The sequence below is a fragment of the Amphiprion ocellaris genome, chromosome 6 (assembly GCF_022539595.1).
Source record: "Amphiprion ocellaris isolate individual 3 ecotype Okinawa chromosome 6, ASM2253959v1, whole genome shotgun sequence".
In the NCBI taxonomy this organism is placed as follows: Eukaryota; Metazoa; Chordata; class Actinopteri; family Pomacentridae; genus Amphiprion; species Amphiprion ocellaris.
In genome coordinates, this window is record NC_072771.1 from 3,696,706 (window position 1) to 3,716,489 (window position 19,784).

Below are 19,784 nucleotides of genomic sequence, written 5' to 3' on the forward strand. Positions count from 1 at the left end.
ATGACTTTTACGAAGAACTGATTGCTGTCGTGATGCACGTAACGGCTTTGTTTATGTTTTTGCTGGAGTTCTGACTTACGACGAAAATTGACTTAGGTAGATCAGTAGGAACGAAACTCCGGCGTAAGTCGAGGACCCCCTGTATAGAGGCCCATTTCCAGCAACCATCACTCCTGTGTTCTAATGCTACATTGTGTTAGCTAATGGTGTTGAAAGGCTCTTTGATATTAGAAAACCCTTGTGCAGTTATGTTAGCACATGAATAAAAGTGGGAGTTTTCATGGAAAACATGAAATTGTCATTGAAACTTTTCAATGATAGCGTATGTGCTCTATGAGATCATTCAATTTTGGTATTTATTATTTTTAAATCCACATCTAGGTCCAGGAAGGTGGCCGCGTGCAGCTTTCCACCAACCACATCATCATATCGGATGTGGACACGCCCAGGAAGGACCTCCTGGTTTGGCTCGTCAGTCCTCCAAAATATGGCTTCCTTGAAAACACCAAGAGAGGTGAGATCTGGAGTTTGACATGTCTGGAGTTTAAGCGTTTTCTGGTAATAACGTCACATTCTCAATGTGTAAATGACAAACTGAAGACGCTGCTACCTGAAGGTCGTCGTTCTTCGCCACACTGCAACTGTTACTCGGATTAATTTCCACATTTCTATTTACGTCCCATTCATATGCACACAATGCCGAGTGAATTCCCCGTGGCGACGATGCCATCTGTCACAGCTCGATTATGCTGTGAATTAGCGCTGCCAGATACCGAGCTACAGATGGGGCAATTGTTGAAGTTCCAGTGTTGACTGTGCGCCTCCTCGAGTGCTCCTGTACTTTCTTGTGTTCCCAAGAGGAAATAATGAAAAAGGTGACATGAATCGAAAAGGAACCGGTTTCCCTGCTGGAAGGAGGTATCATTGCGAGAACAGAATGGAAGTCAAAATCAAATGAAAACCTCAGATATAAACGCAGATGGCAGAAAGCACGAGATACTTACGGAAAAAGTGATTTCATTGAGAATTAAAGAGGGTAAATGGCATATGTAGCTTATTAGCAGACTATTATAGTTGGCATGAAAGCGTTTGGGCTTCCAGGATTCTCACTGTGCAGGATTTCAGAGCCATATAATTACGGAAATTAAGTTTACTTCTTAGTCTAACCATGTCTTCATGGTGGTGCTCGTATGAGGAAGTTGGGAGACCTAATTAAAATGGTTTAAAGATGCAGAAAAAGCCTGTGAACAACTACTGAGGAAAACCAAAGTTTAGTAAATCATATCCTGCTGTTAGCTTGCTGTTAGCAGGTGAGTTAGCAACATTTTCTCAAAACACAACATAAAATTGTTGGTTTTGCTCAACAATTTCACATCTTTTCCACAATGAAATGTCCATTAAATGAAAATATCACTGCGATAAAGAAAATTTTAGCTGATTTATTTCACTTTAAACAACAAAACAAGTCTAACGTGGGGTCCAAGGCTGTAATAATGCTCCATTCTTGACATTTTATTACATATTTCTGAAAGAAACCATGACTCAGTCCTTCCAGATCCCTCTTTCACAGCTGATTATCAGAGTGAACAGTTTGCACCAGACTTTGAAGGAGAACAAAAAAATCCTAAGAAGCCATTAGTGCCATTACTCAGAAAAAGAAAAAATCAAGAAATTCAACTTAGTTTTTTCTTTTTTTCCTATTTATTTAACTGCATGGAATAATAAATAGAATTCAGGTTTTGATGAAACATGAACAGAGGCTGAAGTTTAGCTTGTCGTTTTCAACTATTTAGCACCATTTTCTCCGAGTTAAATGATTAAACAGCAGCGGCATCAGATGAGCGTCTCCAAAGACCGGGAGCTTTGCATATTTATGGAACAACGGCAGTAACTTCATTAATTATTCATAAATATAAACATGTCAGCATATGTGAATGAAGCTGTGAGTACGGTAGCAGATTGATGAAGCAGCAATCTTATGTATCCCATATATGAAAAGGGTAATACTGTAGTAGATATGTGAAGAAAAAGTCATTTTAGATGCAAGAAAGTGCTACGTCTGGATGTAATAAAGGATAAATGCAAAGATTTCATTGCATTATATTGTATACAATGAATGATAAATACAATTATAAAATATCTATAGTATGTACACTAGCAGTCGAAGGTTTGGACACACCTTCTCATTTAATGGTTTTTCTTTATTTTCATGACCTTTTACATTGTAGATTCTCACTGAAGGCATCAAAACTATGAATGAACACATATGGAATTATGTCAGAAGCAAAAAAGTGTGAAATGAGGCAAAACATGTTTTTTATTTTAGATTCTTTAAAATAGCCGCCCTTTGAAGGAAGGAAGGAAGGAAGGAAGGAAGGAATTCTCTGGATGAGCTTCATGAGGTAGTCAACTGAAATGGTTCTCCAACAGTCTTGAAGGAGTTCCAGAGATGCTGAGCACTTGTTGGTCCTTTTACCTTCACTCTGAGGTCCATCTCATCCCAAACCATCTGGACTGGGTTTAGGTCAGGTGACTGTGGAGGCCCGGTCATCTCCATCATCTCCCTCTTGGTCAGATAGTCCTTCCACAGCCTGGAGGTGTGTTTGGGGTCATTGTCCTGTTGAAGGATAAATAATGGTCCAACTAAACGCAGACCGGATGGGATGTCATGTTGCTGCAGGATGCTGTGGTAGCCATGCTGGTTCAGAGTTCCTTCAGTTTTGAATAAATCCCCAACACTGTCACCAGCAAAGCACCTCCACACCATCACACCTCCTCCTCCATGCTTCACAGTGGGAACCATGCATGTAGATACCATCCGTTCACCTTTTCTCCGTCGTGCAAAGACATGGCATGTGGAACCAAAGATCTCCAATCAGAGATCATCAGACCAAAGCCCAGATCACCACTGGTCTAATGTCCATTCCTGGTGTTTCTGGGTCCAAACTAATCTCTTCTGCTTGTTGCTTTTCCTTAGTAGTGGTTTCTTAGCAGCTATTGGACCATAAAGGCCTGATTGGTTCAGTCTCCTCTGAACAGTTGATGTAGAGATGTGTCTGCTACTAGAACTCTGTGTGGCATTTATCTGGACTCTAATCTGAGCTTCTGTCAACTTGCCATTTCTGAGGCTGGTGACTTTGATGAACTTCTCCTCAGCAGCAGAGGAGACTCTTGGTCTTCCTTTCCTGGGGAGGTCCTCATGGAGCCAGTTTGGTCGTAGCGCTGGATGGTTTTTGCGGCAGCACTTGGGGATACATTCAAAATCCTTGTAGGTTCCTGGGTAGTTCCTAGATGATTGCTGGTAGGTTCCTGGGTAGTTCCTGGATGATTGCTGGTAGGTTCCTGGGTAGTTCCTGGATGATTGCTGGTAGGTTCCTGGGTAGTTCCTAGATGATTCCTGGTATGTTCCTGGGTAGTTCCTAGATGGTTCCTGGTAGGTTCCTGGGTAGTTCCTAGAAGGTTCCTGGTAGGTTTCTAGGTAGTTTCTAGATGGTTCTTTGTAGGTTCTTGGGTAGTTCCTAGATGGTTCCTTGAGGATTCATTCAAAGTTCTTGCAATTTTCCAGACTGACCTTCGGTTCTTAAAGTAATGATGGACTGTCTTTCTCTTTCGCTGATTGGTTCTTGCCATAATGTGGATTCTAGCAGTTGTCAAATAGGCATGTCAACTGTGGACCAACCTGACCAACTGATGGTCCTAGCCCCATTGAGAAGGCAAGAAATTCCACAAATGAACGTTGACAAGGCACACCTGTGAAGTGAAAACCATTTCAGGTTCTACCTCATGAAGCTCATCCAGAGAATGCCAAGAGTGTGTGAAGCAGTAATCAAAGCAAAGAATAGCTATTTCAAGAATCTCAAATATGAAACATGTTTTGACTTATTTCACACTTTTTTGTTTAATATATAATTCCATATGTGTTTATTCATAGTTTTGATGCTTTCAGTGAGAATCTACAATGTAAATAGTCATGAAAATAAAGAAAAAGCATGAAATGAGAAGGAAAACATTGTCACTTCCAGCTGTTTAGAACTATTTCCTCTAAGTTTATTAAATACTTAGCAGAATACATATGAGCACAAGCGAGAGATAAAATGACAAAAAAAATGAGACAAACGTCATGAAACGAAACAAAAAAGAGACAAAATATTTAAAAAGTTAGAAAGCGGCAAAAAAATGGACAAACGGCACAACTGAGGCAAAAAACCCACAAAATGACAAAAATGGTACACACAAAACAATGAATAATGCAAAACACAAAATGACAAAAATGTGACAAAAAAATTGCAAAGCAACAAAAAATGGACAAACGACAAAAATGAGACAAAAAATTACACAAACAAGACAAAAAACGACAAGAGTCAGACAAAAAAAACAAAAACTATACAAAATATTGCTAAAATGAGCCACAAAATGACAAGAAATGAGACAAACGACACGAAACAAAACAAAAAATAGACAAAAAATGACACAAAAAAGTTACAAAGCGATAAAAAAAATGGACAAACAACAAAAATGAGACAAATAACTACACAATCGAGACAAAAATGAGAAAAGCAAGAAACAAAACAAGAAAAGCAAGCGCAACAAAGAGGAAACAAAACGACAAAGCGAGAAACAAAATGACAAAAAATGAGACAAATGACATGAAAGGAAACAAAAAAGAGACAAAAAATTTGACCAAAAAATTACAAAGCGACAAAAAAAATGGACAATCAACAAAAAGGAGACAAAAAAATGACAAAGGGGGAAACAAAACAACAGAAAAATAGACAACACAAGTGAGACAAACACAAAACAAGAAAAACAACGCACCAAACCACGAATAAAGCGGAACACAAAATGATAAAAATAAGACCAAAAACACCAGCGAGACAGAAAGGAAACACAAAACGACAAAAGCAAGAAACAAAACAACACAAACATGAGACAAACAACAAAAATCTGACAAAAAAAGAACAAAGACAAAAGAAAAAAGACAAAAAACAACCAAAACAAGACAAAATATGACAAAAACAAGACACAAAAAGAGACAAAAAATTTGCCAAAAAAATACACAGACAAAAAATTACAAAAGGGAGAAAGAAAACAACAAAAGTAGACAAACGACACAGAGACAAAAAAACAAAACAACAAAAATGAGAAACAAAACGACAAAAACATGAGACAAACAACAAAAAAAGACAAAAGCAATGACAAAAACACTACACAAAACAAAGAATAAAGCAAAACACAAAATTACAAAAATAAGACCAAAAACACTAACGAGACAAAAAGGAAACACAAAACAACGAAAACAAGAAACAAAACGACAAAAACATGAGAAGCAACAAAAGTCAGACACAAAACAAGACAAAATATTTTAAAAATGAGACACAAAACAACAAAAGAACAATGAACAATCTGGTGTTTTACTTTCTGATCAAAACAACTTGTCATGATCTAGAAATTATTTTAAATTTATAGTTTTACTAATTTACAATCTGCAGTTAATGTCTTCTCTGGAATTTTTACAATGTCGTCCTGAGGGCCGGATTGGACCCTCTGGAGGGCCGGGTTGGACCTTCTGGAGGGCCGGGTTGGACCTTCTGGAGGGCCGGGTTGGACCTTCTGGAGGGCCGGGTTGAACCCTCTGGAGGGCCGGGTTGGACCTTCTGGAGGGCCGGGTTGGACCCTCTGGAGGGCCGGAAGGACCCTCTGGAGGGCCGGAAGGACCCTCTGGAGGGCCGGAAGGATCCTCTGGAGGGCCGGGTTGAACCCTCCGGAGGGCCGGGTTGGACCCTCCGGAGGGCCGGGTTGGACCTTCTGGAGGGCCGGGTTGGACCTTCTGGAGGGCCGGGTTGGACCTTCTGGAGGGCCGGGTTGGACCCTCTGGAGGGCCGGGTTGGACCTTCTGGAGGGCCGGGTTGGACCTTCTGGAGGGCCGGGTTGGACCCTCTGGAGGGCCGGGTTGGACCCTCTGGAGGGCCGGGTTGGACCCTCTGGAGGGCCGGGTTGGACCCTCTGGAGGGCCGGAAGGACCCTCTGGAGGGCCGGAAGGACCCTCTGGAGGGCCGGAAGGACCCTCTGGAGGGCCGGGTTGAACCCTCCGGAGGGCCGGGTTGGACCCTCTGGAGGGCCGGGTTGGACCCTCTGGAGGGCCGGGTTGAACCCTCTGGAGGGCCGGAAGGACCCTCTGGAGGGCCGGGTTGGACCCTCTGGAGGGCCGGGTTGAACCCTCTGGAGGGCCGGAAGGACCCTCTGGAGGGCCGGGTTGGACCCTCTGGAGGGCCGGAAGGACCCTCTGGAGGGCCGGAAGGACCCTCTGGAGGGCCGGGTTGGACCCTCTGGAGGGCCGGAAGGACCCTCTGGAGGGCCGGAAGGACCCTCTGGAGGGCCGGAAGGACCCTCTGGAGGGCCGTTTTTGGCCCGCAGGCCGCATGTTTGACACCCCTGCTGTGGTTGATATGTAAAGAAACTCTTTTGCTGTTTATTAGCTGTAAAGCTGCAGTGCTACTAATTGGTCTGAACCATTTTTTCCTGCATGGAAAGCGTTATCTGCAGATGTAATGAGGGTATTTACAGTTTCTGCTGCTGTCAATAAGCAGCTGGTTTCAGTTTTCTTCTTGTCCTTGAAGGCAGCCGGAGCTCAGGGACAGTTGTTGGTATTCAGCCGAGGTCTGATTTTAGGATTTCTGCTGTCACTGAAGCACCGAGGAGGCACCGGTGTCACCCTCATTGTGTCGGCAACAAAACCGACATCCAGGTTTTTATATCGATGTGTAGATGCACAAAAAGACGTACATTGGAGTCGTGCATTTGTTTGATTACAGAGCAGTCGTTCAAACTCAGAACAGATGCAGCTACACCTTCAGAATTTAAATGCATTTCAGTGGAACATTTACATTTCAATGCTCGGCACACAAACAGTGAGGCATTAAAGACGCTTTAATGGGACTTTAATCTTCTAATTTCTCTAATCCAGAGCGACACATCTTTATATCAAAAGAGCCGCATTTACATAAACATCACAGTGAATATTAACCGTCCTCGGAGGAGGAAATATGGAAAAATGTTTGTCTCAGAAGTCTTTACGAGATCGAAATGTACGACACCTTCTGTCACTGGAGGCTAAGGAAAAAATACCACAAAGGACAAAAACTGAATAATTATTGGCTCGGCATTAAGTTTCATGATCCAAAATGTCAAATAAAAAAGGGGTAGAAATGTCACAATAGCAGAAATTTGGGAATTGGTACCAATAATACTGAAATTCTATGATTTTCTATAACTGTTTTGGTATAGAAGACACTTTTGTACTTTTAAAAAAAGTAATAAAAAAGATATTACAGTTGTTCAAAACAATATTGTTCCAAAAAGAAAGTTTTTGATGGCACGGCATTTCTACAGGAGTGTTCTGCTGCCTGATAAATTGGAAAAAATATATATAAATATCAAAATATATGAAAAAATACCAAAAAAAAACCCCTCTCTGGTCATTTATTTAACCTGAAATACTCATGTCTCTATGTCAAAGTCAAATATTTTTAATTATGTTCCATGAAAATAATCTTTCTTGCCTTAATCCTATGAGCTCCCAAAACCCACTGGTTTAAAGAAATCTGTAAAAATAGAAAATAATTGTTGGATTTCCAACTTTTTGAAGCTTCTTGAACTAATTATATGATATCTAAGTCTGTCTGGTGGGAAAAAGTGGCGATAATTCATTAAAATCGTTTTATTCTGCAAGTCTTGTGTAAAAAAAATAAATAAATAAATAAACCAGTTGTAGTGGATTCTCTAAATAAATCAATAAAACTCTGCACTCCAAAACGCAACTGAGAACCTATTAGTGACTCGGCTGAACTGCAGGCAGTGTTTAAACAGCAGAGAGGAGACGAGTTTAATTACAATTTTTTAAATAAAAATTTTACAAAAAATGTCTAATTTAAAAATTTGACAAAAGTGAACAGTTTGCATTAACCAGAATCTGTAAAAAATAAAAAATTTTGTGCTCTTTTGCACAACTGTGAAGCCATTATTCACCCAGATGAGACCAACAGTGACATGACAAAAATTCAGTGAGTTTTCGGCTGAACTGCAGGCAGTGTTTAAATAGAGCAGAGAGGAGACGAAAACAAGTGCACCATATCTGAGGTATTGTAATAAGAATTAGAAATATTTAATGTTTTTTAAGTGAAACAGATTGTGCAGAATTGTGCAAATTAATCACCCAGTGTTGCTCATTTATCCATTTATTTATTTTATTAGAGTCACATCACTTCTGCACACGTTTCTCCAGACTTTTTATTTTATTTCATTTTGCTTGTACTCTTAAATCAAAGTGAGATTCCTCTAGAGGTAAAAAGTTTTCAGCGAGATGTTGCTTAGAACAGCAGGAAAGTCTCAGATGCATTTAAAGGTGCATGAAGAAAAGTAAAAGCAGTTATTAGATGTATTTTTCTCCCAGCTCTGAGATTAATACGGCCGCCTCTCTGCTCTTTATCTGCCTGAACAACTCATTTACTTCGCTGCTCGTTTGTCGTCTCCCAGCGTTCATTAATCTTCCTCAATCAGCGAGATGTCGTCAGAAATCTGCTCAGAACAAACAGAAAAAAATGAGAGAACGGGGCGGCGTTTCTGCAGGAGATCTCCAGCCCATGATTAGGATTCTCCGAGGGTTCCTGCCCAGATAAGAGCCTCCCTTCTCCCCTGGCAGACGATGCAGATGGGATGTGATTTACTGTTTTGTCTCCGTCACGTAGAAAATCCTCCTGACGGAGCCCTGACTCAGCTCGCCGAGGACCCATCCGTCTTCCGTTGGCTCAAACTTTGGAGATTTCAAGGTTGATTTTGTGCATTCAACGCGACGTTCCTTCAGCGTCGAGGCTGCCAGCTCCCATCATCACAGCTTCCAGTCGGAAAAGCCGTTTCTGCATCCAAAATTATAGCTGAAGTGATTTAAAAAAGGGCAGATTGCTGGGAAAAGGCTCGTTTTGCTGTCGGATGTTCTGCAAAAACACCACAAACGACAAAAATATACTCAAAAAACTGAATTATTCAGTGGATTAATATGAAGTTTAATGAACAACATATCAAAATATCAAGATGAAAGATGTCACAGTACCAGTTATTTGTTACAAAAACCACTGAAATTCTATGTCTAATTCAAAGTCTTTTTATATTTTCACTGTTGTTTATAACCATATTGTGCCAAAAAATACAAAAACATTCATCTTTTTTATGGTAGCAGACCATTTCTACTGTTGTGTCCAACTGTTTGATACATGGATAAAAGCAAACAAATCATAAATAGACCAATAATTTAAGCCTTAAAACTCGTCATATTTCAGTTTTTACCCTGAAAATGTTCCATTTTTGAATCATTTCCACCAAACGAGGCTTCCAGTTGTAAAAGTCTCTTCGTCCATCATTTCTGCATCCAAACTGTACGACAATTCTGGCTAAAATTCAATTGAAAAAGGGCTGTTTGTTGGGAAAAAGCTAATTTTGCTATCGGATGTTCACCAAAAACATCACAAAGGACAAAATACACTCAAAAATGAAATTACTTGGGGCGCCCATATAGCTTAGCGCGTTAAGCAGGTGACCCATGTACAGGGCTGGTCCCCAACACAGCGGCCCTTTGCTGCATGTCTTACCCCAACTCTTCTCCCCTGTTTACTGTCTCTCTCTCACTGCACCTAAATAAAGCCAATTTAAAAAAAAAAAAAAAAAATGAAATTACTTAACCTCTTAGCATGAAGTTTAATGAGCATCATCAATCCAAAATGACAAAAAAGAAGATTAAGGACGTTACAGTACCAGATATTTGTTAGGCGGTACCAAAACCACTGAAATTCTATGTCTAATTCAATTTTTTTTTTGTATTTTTACTGTTGTTTAAAACAATATTGTGGCAAAAAATACCAAAGCATTCATCTTTTATATGGCAGCAGAGCATTTTTACTATGGTATCCAGCTGCCACAATGAAAATATCTCTACTTCGTCATTAATTTAATCCTAAAAAAGTTACATATTTGGAATCTTTTTTTCATTCTTGCCTTAACTGCCTGGGTCATGACAGCCAAAGCTATGAAAAACTGTAAAAGTCAATGAAAATTCTGGGTGAAGTGGTGTTTAAGAAAGGGCCGGTTGGTGGGAAAAGGCTCATTTTGCTGTCGGATGTTCACCAAAAACGCCACAAAGGACAAAATACACTGAAAAACTGAATTATTTAATCTCTTTGCATGAAATTTAATGAGCGTCCTCAATCCAAAATGACAAAAAAACTAGATTAAGAATGTCACAGTACCGGATATCTGGTAGTTGGTACCAAAACTGCTGAAATGAGGCTTTCAGTTCTGCATTGATTCTGTATCCAAACTACACGGCAAATCTGGCTAAAATTAAGTTTTAGAAAAGGATTCATTGGTGGGAAAAGACTCATTTTGCTGTGTGATGTTATAAGCGATGACCTTGGTATTTTAAAGTTTAGTCTCAGACCTTTATCTTATACTGACTGTTCTTGAACAAATCATGTGATGTGTAGCTTCCCTGAGAAAAATGAACCAAATCCAAGAGGTCTTGTGTAAAAAACACTGCCAAAAATAGAAAGTTTGCTCTAATCAAATTCTGTAAAAAAAAAAAAAAAAACACTAAAAATCTGCCTTCATCATCACAAAAGCACAAACATAAGTGACTCAGCTGAGACCAACAGTCACATGACAAAAATTCAGGGAGTTTTTGGTTGAACTGCAGGCAGTGTTTAAACTGAGCAGAGAGGAGAAAAGCTTAAATACTTTCTTCTAAATGTCCATCCATTATCTATACACTGCTTAATCCTCACTAGGGTCATGGGGGGGTGGAGTCTATCCCAGCTGACTCAGGTGAAGGCAGGGGACACCCTAGACAGGTCACCAGTCTGTCACAGGGCTACATACAGAGACAAACAATCACTCTCACATTCACACCTACGGGCAATTTAGAATGATCAATTAACCTCAGCATATTTTTGGACTGTGGGAGGAAGCCGGAGTACCCGGAGAAAACCCACGCATGCACAGGGAGAACATGCAAACTCCATGCAGAAAGATCCCGGGAAAGCCGGGACGTGAACCAGAGATCTTCTAGCTGCAAGGCGAAAGTGCTAACCACTACACCACTGTGCAGCCCCTTCTTCTAAATGTCTCATTTAAAAATTTGCCAAAACTTATCAGTTTACATTAATCAGAATCTGTAAAAACCTAAAAATTTTGTGCTCTTTTGCCCAATTTTAAAGCCATATTCATGCAGATACGACCGACAGTCACGTGATGAAAATTCAGAAAGTTTTCAGCTGAACTGCAGGCAGTGTTTAAACAGAGCAGAGAGGAGATGAGTTTAATTACATTTTAAAAAGTTAAATTAAAAATGTTTCATTTAAAAATCTAACAAAAGTAAAGTTAGTGTTAACCACAATCTGTAAAAAACAAAAAATTTTGCACTGTGAAGCCATTATTATTATTATTATGCATGCAGATACAGCCAAGAGTCACGTGACAAAAATTCTCGACGTTTTTGGTTGAACTGCAGGCAGTGTTTAAACAGAGCAGACAGGAGACAAGCTGAAATGCTTCCTTCTAAATGTCTCATTTAAAAATCTGCCCAAAAATTATCACTTTACATTAACTAGAATCTGCAAAAGACTAAAAATTTTACGCTCTTTTTTGCGTAACCGTGAAGCTATTATTCATGTATATGTGACCAACAGTTTCTTGACAAAAAATCAGGGAATTTTCGGCTGAACTGCAGGCAGTGTTTAACCCGTTTAACCATGTAGAAACAAATTAAACATGTTTATAGCAAAATATCCATTGTATGTAGAGCCTCCATTTTTTCCAGTAGTGTTTCATCACTATTATATATTAGTATTATTATATTATTATATTTTATACTGTACATTGCAGCCAAACAGGGCTTGGACTTGTAAAAGTCTTCCAAACCGCACTATAATTCAGGCTGAAATGAAATGAAAAATAGGCCGGTTGGTGGTAAAATAAAGTCTAGTTGTGCTGTCAGACGTTCTCAGTGATGGTTTGGTAACCAGTTGATCACCTGAGAGGAACACAAGCTCCGTTAAACTGCTGTTTTAATGTGAAGCTCACAGCTGGAGACGAGGACGAGTGGATGTTTTCACAGCAGCACTCATGAGGTTTTAAGAGGAGGTGATAAAAAAGTCACATTTAATCTGAACGGTGGATCTAATATCTGCTGATTTCCACCCTCTGGTCCTTCAGGAGGTTCAGTCGGAGGCTCCAGAATCATCACCCCAGACGTCCCGTTCTCCGTGGACGACCTGACGTCCGACCACATCTTCTACGTCCAGGACGGAAGCCAGAAACCGAAGACCAAGCAGGACGTGTTCAGCCTCTACATCAGCGACGGACACAGTCAGACGGAAGCCTTCAGTGTGGAAATAGACGTCCAGGTAACGGCTTCTCAAACCTTAAATTATGTTTTTTAATTAATTAAAGTCCTTTAAACCCTCTAAACCACCAGCAGGTTCTTAGTTTAGCTGCATTTTTACTCACTGTGAGCTGTTTTAGGAAAAGAAAAGACAGTGAAATAAAAAAGAAATGATAAAATAAGAACTATGGAAAACTGTAAAACTAAATTATATTGACATTTAATTGACGCAAGAACTTAAAGTGAAGAAAATTATCCATTAAAGTTCTGAAAAAGTCTGTAAAAATGAATGAAAAATGAGTAAATTCTGGAAAATCAGATGAAATGACCTAAAAATCAAGAATTATTGATTATTGCAGCTGTTCTGCTTAACTTTAGTTGGAATAATTGTGATTAAAAAAAGAATTTACAGCTGTTGAATTGTCGACTATTTTGATGATTAATTAATCAATTTGAGGGATTTTTAAAATAAAAATAAGTCAAAATCCTGTAATTCCAGCTTGTTAATTATGAATATTTTAATTTTTTTCTTCTTTTTCTGACAATAAACTGAATATTTTTGGGTTTGTGGACTAAACAAGACATCGCTTTGGGGCTTTAATTGGCATTTGTCACCATTTTCTGACATTTTATAGCCCAAAAAATCTTAATCAATCTATTAATAAATTAATCTACTAATCTATTCAGCATAAATATTAAGCTTAATAAAAAAAGTTTTTTTTTGGAATTTGTGGACAAAGACATTTAAAGACGTCATTTTGGAGTTTTAATCGACATTTTTCACCATTTTCTAACATTTTATAGTGAAAAAAATGAACCAATTAATCTTAAAAAAAGGAGTTTTGTGTGTTAAATTCTTAATTACTATAATGATGAAGTTTGATAAATGACTAAAAATTAACTTAAGTTTCATGTTATTGGTTCATGTAGGAGCTTTTAAGTGTTAATTTAACAACAAATTATTGGTAATTCACTATTTTTAGATTTTTCTTCCTTTTTCTGACAATAAACTAAATATTTTTGGACCTTTAAGGATGTCGTTTGGGGAGTTGGTTGACATTTTTTACCATTTTCTGACATTTTACAGCTCAAACAATCAACCAGTTAATCTTAAAAAAAAAATTTTAAAAGGAATTTTGTGCGTTACATTCTTAATTACCATAAATAGGAATACAGTAGACTGAATATGTTTGGGTGACAAGACATTTAAGTGTGTCTTTTTGAATATTTTTCACCATATTCTGACATTTCCCACCATTTCCCACCATTTTCTGACATTTTTCACCATTTTCACTATTTTCTGAGAATCTTGCAGACATTTTCCATCATTTTCTGACATTCTTCACTATTTTCTGACAATCTTGGAGACTTTTTTCACCATTTTCTGACCATTTTCACCATTTTCTGACTTTTTTCCAGTGTTTTTTTTGACAATTTTCACCACTTTCTGACAATCTTGGAGAGTTTTTTCATCATTTTCTGACATTTTCCACCACTTTCTGACCATTTCCACCATTTTCTGACAATCGTGGAGACATTTTCCATCATTTTCTGACTTTTTGTGACCACAAATAGCAACCAATTCATCTTAAAAATGATCTAAAGTATAAACAGCAATAGAAATACTCATTAGCTGCTGTTAAACCTCCGTCCTCCGTCTGTACATGGAAGAAAAACCGTCTCAGTCCGTTTAATCTGCAGCGTAAACAAACTCCAGATCCGTCATTCAGGGCAGTTTTTAGCGTCGGCTTGGATTGATGAGGCCGTCATTGAGCCATGAAGTGTGTGTGTGTGTCGGGAATAAAGTGTGTGTTAATAAGAAAAAACATCAAATCTGAACGCAGGTCGTCGTCTTTCCTCGAGGTTCTGAAAGATCTGAAGGACCCTGAAGTCTCTCTGGTGTTTTGTTGGTTTTATTACGGCGATTAAACCATCCAGGAGTATGTGTTTGTGATGTTAACAGGTAAAGTTTGTGTGTTTTCAGGAGAGCAAAGAGGACAGACAGCCGCTGGTGTCGGTCAGCAGCATCCATGTGGAGGAAAACTCCGGCGTTGTCATCACCAACTCGTCGCTCAGCGTCCTGGACCAGGACACTCCGGAGAACGAGATCCTCTTCACCATCATCAGGATTCCCTCCTACGGTGAGCAGAGAGGCCCAGAAAGATGGACTGTTGAGGGTTTTCTTTATACATTTTTAGACATTCATTAAAAAAATGGCGAAAACTGTAAAAATGTTTTCCAAATTTTTGGTTAACCCTTTACTGTGTTTGATCATAAAGTTAAAGTTTTACTTCTTTATTGACCTTAAGTAACACTATTTTTTACAAAGTCACTATTTTAAAGATGTTTGCTTTTATTTAAAAGAAATATATACATATATTAGGTAATAATGTAAAGGTAATTTTTTTTATTTATATATATATATATATATATATATATATATATATATATATATATATATATATATATATATATATATATATATATATATATATACACTGGCTAAAACTGTAAAAAGGTTTTACAAATTTTTGGTTAATCTTTTTACAGCGTTTGAACATAAATTTAAAGTTTTACTGTATTTATCTTACAGATATTTGCGGTTATTTTCTCAGTTTTATTCATTTTTAATTTATATTCATTTAATAATTTATTACTTTTAATGAATTAATAATTTTATCTTTTTCTATTTTTATTTATAATTTTTTTTTTACTGCTTTTGTACAGTACAGTATCCTATTGTTTTTAGCGTATTTTTTTCTGGTACATTTGCTGTTCTTTCTTTCTTTCCTTTTTTAACAGTATAAACCCATAAATACTCACAAACTCTGACACCACAAACTGAAATCGCCTCCAGCAGAGTTTTATTCGAGGACTTTCCTTCCTGTTGATAATAAATTGTCCCGACGGAGACGAACACAAACATTTTTCTGCTTCGGACACACAAACAGCGATTCTTCACTCTGAGATCAGCTGGACTCCAAACTCTCTGTTTTCCTGACGTCTTTGCTCCGTTTCCAAATTGAGTTTTCTCTCTGCGGTCGGCCAGAATCTGCTCAAAGGAATTACTTCCAGAAAAAAACAGGAATTTATCACTTACTCAGCAGAGTTTCACACAAGTTCAGCAAAGTTTACAGGAGGAAAAATCCAGTAAAGAAAGAAGAATTGAGAGATGCAAAATTAGAAAAGCCCTTTTTTTTTTTTTTTTTTTTTTTTTTTTTAACAATAAGATGAATTTTGCTGGATTTCCAGTCTTGATAATTGCTTTTAGAAACAATCTTCCCACTTATTCCCCCTAAAAGCTCAATTTTCTTCTTTCTTCAGCCTCTTTGTTTCTGTTTTGGGTCCCATCGACCTTCCAGACTTTTACTTCTTCATAACAAACCCAGTAAAAGCTCCATAAAGCAGCAGCCGAGTGCAGCGGCGCCATAAAACCAGCGCCGTGTTGGACCGCCGGGACGATGAGTCTTTTTAACGGCCCGTCCTCAGATTTATCAGAGACAGAATAAAGACGTCAGGAGGCTGAAACGCTCCAGGAAACACCGTCGCTGCTGCTGGAACCGGCTCTCTAGACGGCCAAAATAATCCATCAGGCTGCTAAAAATGGACTCAACAAGAAACGGCTGAATGCAGAAATGCTAATTATGATTAGGAGGTGATTTATCAGCAAGTCTGTCAAAGAGACATCTGTTTTTAGCACTAATGCAAGAAAAATGTTCCTTTTATCGCACATCTTGGTAACAATTCAATAAAAATCTGATTTATTTGATTCTAAATTATGGCATGGGAAAAATGTATTGTTAAAACATGATCTTTTCCATGTTAAAGCAAGTTATTTTCAAAGTTTTACAACATAAAAACTTAAAAATATAGTGTTTATGTTGCTATAATGTGAATATTTATGTTGAAATAATGTAGAAAGTGGATCAATTGAGGAAAATTGATCATTTATATGATTTGATTAAAGGTCTAGAGGTGAGATTCTGCTGTTACTGCTCACTATGGATGAAATATTGATAAATCATGCATCCATGAGGTCTTTAATGCATTCAGCTGATTAATTATTGTGTTCTACTTGAAGAAAATCACCAAAATTACACCATTTATCAGAGCCAGAAACCGTAAAAACAAAAAAAAATCAGCAAATTTTCAACTTTCTGTCTTTGAACTACTCATCTGTGACATGCAGTTTAATTGGGAAAATTAACTTAATAAAGCCTCAAAATCATGATATTTCAACTAAATCGCTTCATTTTACATGTGTCATTTTAAAATTTTGCCAAAAAAACTAACTTTTTTTTTTTTTTTTTTTTTTTAAGAATTTTAGAATTGATTCTACCTATAGAAACTCATATTTCCTTCTGTATCAGCCTTGGGTTTGAAATGTCACTTTAAAGTAAATCACCAAAATTTACAACATTTATTGGAGTCAGGAACTCAGATTTTCAACTTTCCTTGAACTCCTCGTCTGTGACATGGAACGCCATCAATGAATTTAACATTTTTTCTCTCCTTCAGGTAAACTGCGCAGACGTCAGTTCTACTCTCAGCCGCTGGAGAACGGTCGGGTTCTGACTCAGGGATCCACCTTCACCTACCAGGACGTTCTGGACCAGCTGCTCGTCTACACGCCAGAAACCGTCAGCGGCGGCGCCGACGAGATGGGCTTCACCCTCACCGACGGCATCTACACCCACACCGGCCGCCTGCAGTTCACCATGGATGTCCGGAGGAGCGAAGGGCCGAGGATGACCGTCAACAGAGGCCTGCAGCTCCCAGCAGGTGAGCTTTCAGAAAGGAGGCTTTGATCATATAATTCAATTCAATTCAAAATTAAATAACTTTATTTGTCCCCAAGGGGCAATTTAAAAGGGCATACAAGTAGCTTAAAAAAGACAACCAAACAAGACACACAATTACACACAAAAAGACAGAACAACATTGAAAAGAACTGACCAAAAGAGGTGGCAGCTAATGTTTTGTGTTAAAAAGTGTAATTTTAAAAATTGCCAAATTATACTATTTATGAGAGCAATAAAGTGTAAAAACAGAAAAAATGGTAGATTTTTTACTTTCCAACAGTCCGCGAACTAATCATGTGTGATGTGTGGTTCTGTAAAGACAATTAACCAAAGTTGTGCTTAAAATCAAGAAAAATAAACTATTTGCTATAATCAGATTCTGTAAAAAAAAACAAAAATCTGCAATTCCATGTTTTTTTTTTTAAAGATAAATAATCATAATAACTTTGTCATGATAAAAACATCAGAGACTATTCAGCTGAACAGAGCAGAGAGGTGCAGTCTTTGCTTAATATCATGAAAAATAAACAATTTACTATAATCACATTCTGCAACAAACAAAAATCTACAATTCCATTTTTTTAAATAAAATTAATAATCAAATAATTCTAACTTTTTCATGATAAATACATCAGGAATTATTCAGCTGAACTGCAGGCAGCGTTTAGAGTGAGTGGAGACAAGTATGGAAACTGATTAGAGAGATTAAGAAAGTTAAATGTATTTGATTAATAAAATAAATGCAGCACGGCTCAAAAACAGTAAACAGAGGAACAAGTTGAACCAAGAAGCAAGCAACAGGTTCAAAAAGCATACTTTCATTTTAAAAATCATCCAAATTACACCATCTATCAGAGCAAGAAAGTGTAAAAACAAAAGCAAAAAATCAATCCATGAACTAAACGTGTGATGTGTGGTTCCGTCAAGACAATATCCAAACCTTTGCTTAAAATCGTGAAATATAAGCCACTTGCTCGAACCACATTCTATAAAAAACTAAAAATTCAGCGCTTTTCTGCACAACCATAAAACCATAAATGACTTGGCTGCAACCAACAGTTATGTGACAAAAAAATCATTATTTTTTTTTTTTTAATATATTGGGTGCTGTCCTGTTATGAATTTATAACAGTAGCTGACTGTAATGTGTATCTTTCTGCGGATGACACTGTGTTGTATTGTGCTGAGTTTTACAGCTTTCTGTTGACAATTTACAATGTTTTGTTAATGTTCTTCAACATGCGCTTGGCAATTTTGTTTATTAGATCCAGGAACTATGAAAACATACAGAATTTTCAATTGTCTGCCCATTAAATTTCTTCATCAAAATCCCTGTTTTTAATGATTCATGGCATTATACCTGTGTCATACAGTACAGAAGAAATTTCTAAATTCTCTCTACTTTTTCGTGGTTGTTCTGTTTCCATAGAGGTGCAGGACTTTCTATAATATAAACTTGTAAAGTTAAATTCATCATAAAACATCTCAGCAGAGTCTTTTAAAGTGTGAAAAATCTGCTAAACAAAGACAGTGGAGAGATTTTGAATAGAAACAAGAATCCTTCAGTGGGTGTAAACAGCTTTAGTAGAGCTGCATTTATGTTTAGACTGACGGGTTCATTGAATTCTGACCTTCTAGTACTGAATGGAGAAGAAAAATAAACTGACTGCAAGTTACAACTATTCAAAGAGCTAAAAAGAACAAATAAAACATACATTTCTGCAGGTTCATCGTCTAAGATCACGGAGCAGAACCTGAAGGGAACCGACATCGACTCGGACATCCTGAAGCTCCGATACGTCCTCACCAAAGACCCTCCATTTGGAAAACTGCAGCTCAGCAAGAGCAGCCGAGTGGAGAAAGTTTCCGTCAAAGGTCCGCTTCAGAGTTTCACTCAGGACGACGTCAACAAAGGTAACACCTCTGGTTTTCAAAGTTGTCACTGGGTTGAAGTAAACTCTTCTCTGTTCTGTTTGAGTAAATAAATTCACTTGCTTTTTAAAGACATTGCTTCTCCATTCAAAGATTTTTGTCTTTTAATGAAGAGAAAAGATGTTCAAAGTGTTTTCTTCCACCCACATCTCCTCACCAACACTCTCCCAGAGAGCTTTCACTTTGTTTTTGGGGGGAAAACAATGCTGTCAGCGTCTTAAGGCTTTTTGAGGTTCCCCCCTTTCTTCAATGTGTCAGATAGCTGCTTTTAAAAAAAATTGCAAACCTACAAAGCCTAAGTTGATGCCAACACAAATCATTCTCAAAAAATGATAAATTATCCCCAAAAAATGACAAATTACCAGCAAGAGACCCAAATCAACCACAAAGAGACTCAAAATGACCACAAAGAGACACAAGAAGTCAAAAAATCAACCTCAAAAAGACACAAAACAACCACAAAGAGACAGAAATCAACCACAAACACAAACTACCCACAAATTAACTACAAGAGGATGGAAAATGGCAAAAGACACAAGTCACAAATCAACTGCGAAGTGACACCAAACAACAACAAAAAGACAGAAAACAGTCGCAGAGACACAAAAGTCAAAAATCAACCG

The 19,784-nt window shown here is 37.8% G+C and overlaps 1 protein-coding gene across 1 annotated transcript in view; it reads left to right on the plus strand.

Annotated features, from left to right (window-relative positions):
• fras1 (Fraser extracellular matrix complex subunit 1) overlaps positions 1–19,784 on the plus strand; it is a 263,784-nt gene that overhangs the window by 184,619 nt on the left and 59,381 nt on the right. Inside the window, exons 38-42 of the mRNA XM_055011340.1 lie at positions 382–514; positions 12,259–12,449; positions 14,412–14,568; positions 16,946–17,209; positions 18,955–19,143. Of these exons, the coding sequence (XP_054867315.1) occupies positions 382–514; positions 12,259–12,449; positions 14,412–14,568; positions 16,946–17,209; positions 18,955–19,143 (934 nt within the window). The remainder of the gene's footprint in view (positions 1–381; positions 515–12,258; positions 12,450–14,411; positions 14,569–16,945; positions 17,210–18,954; positions 19,144–19,784) is intronic.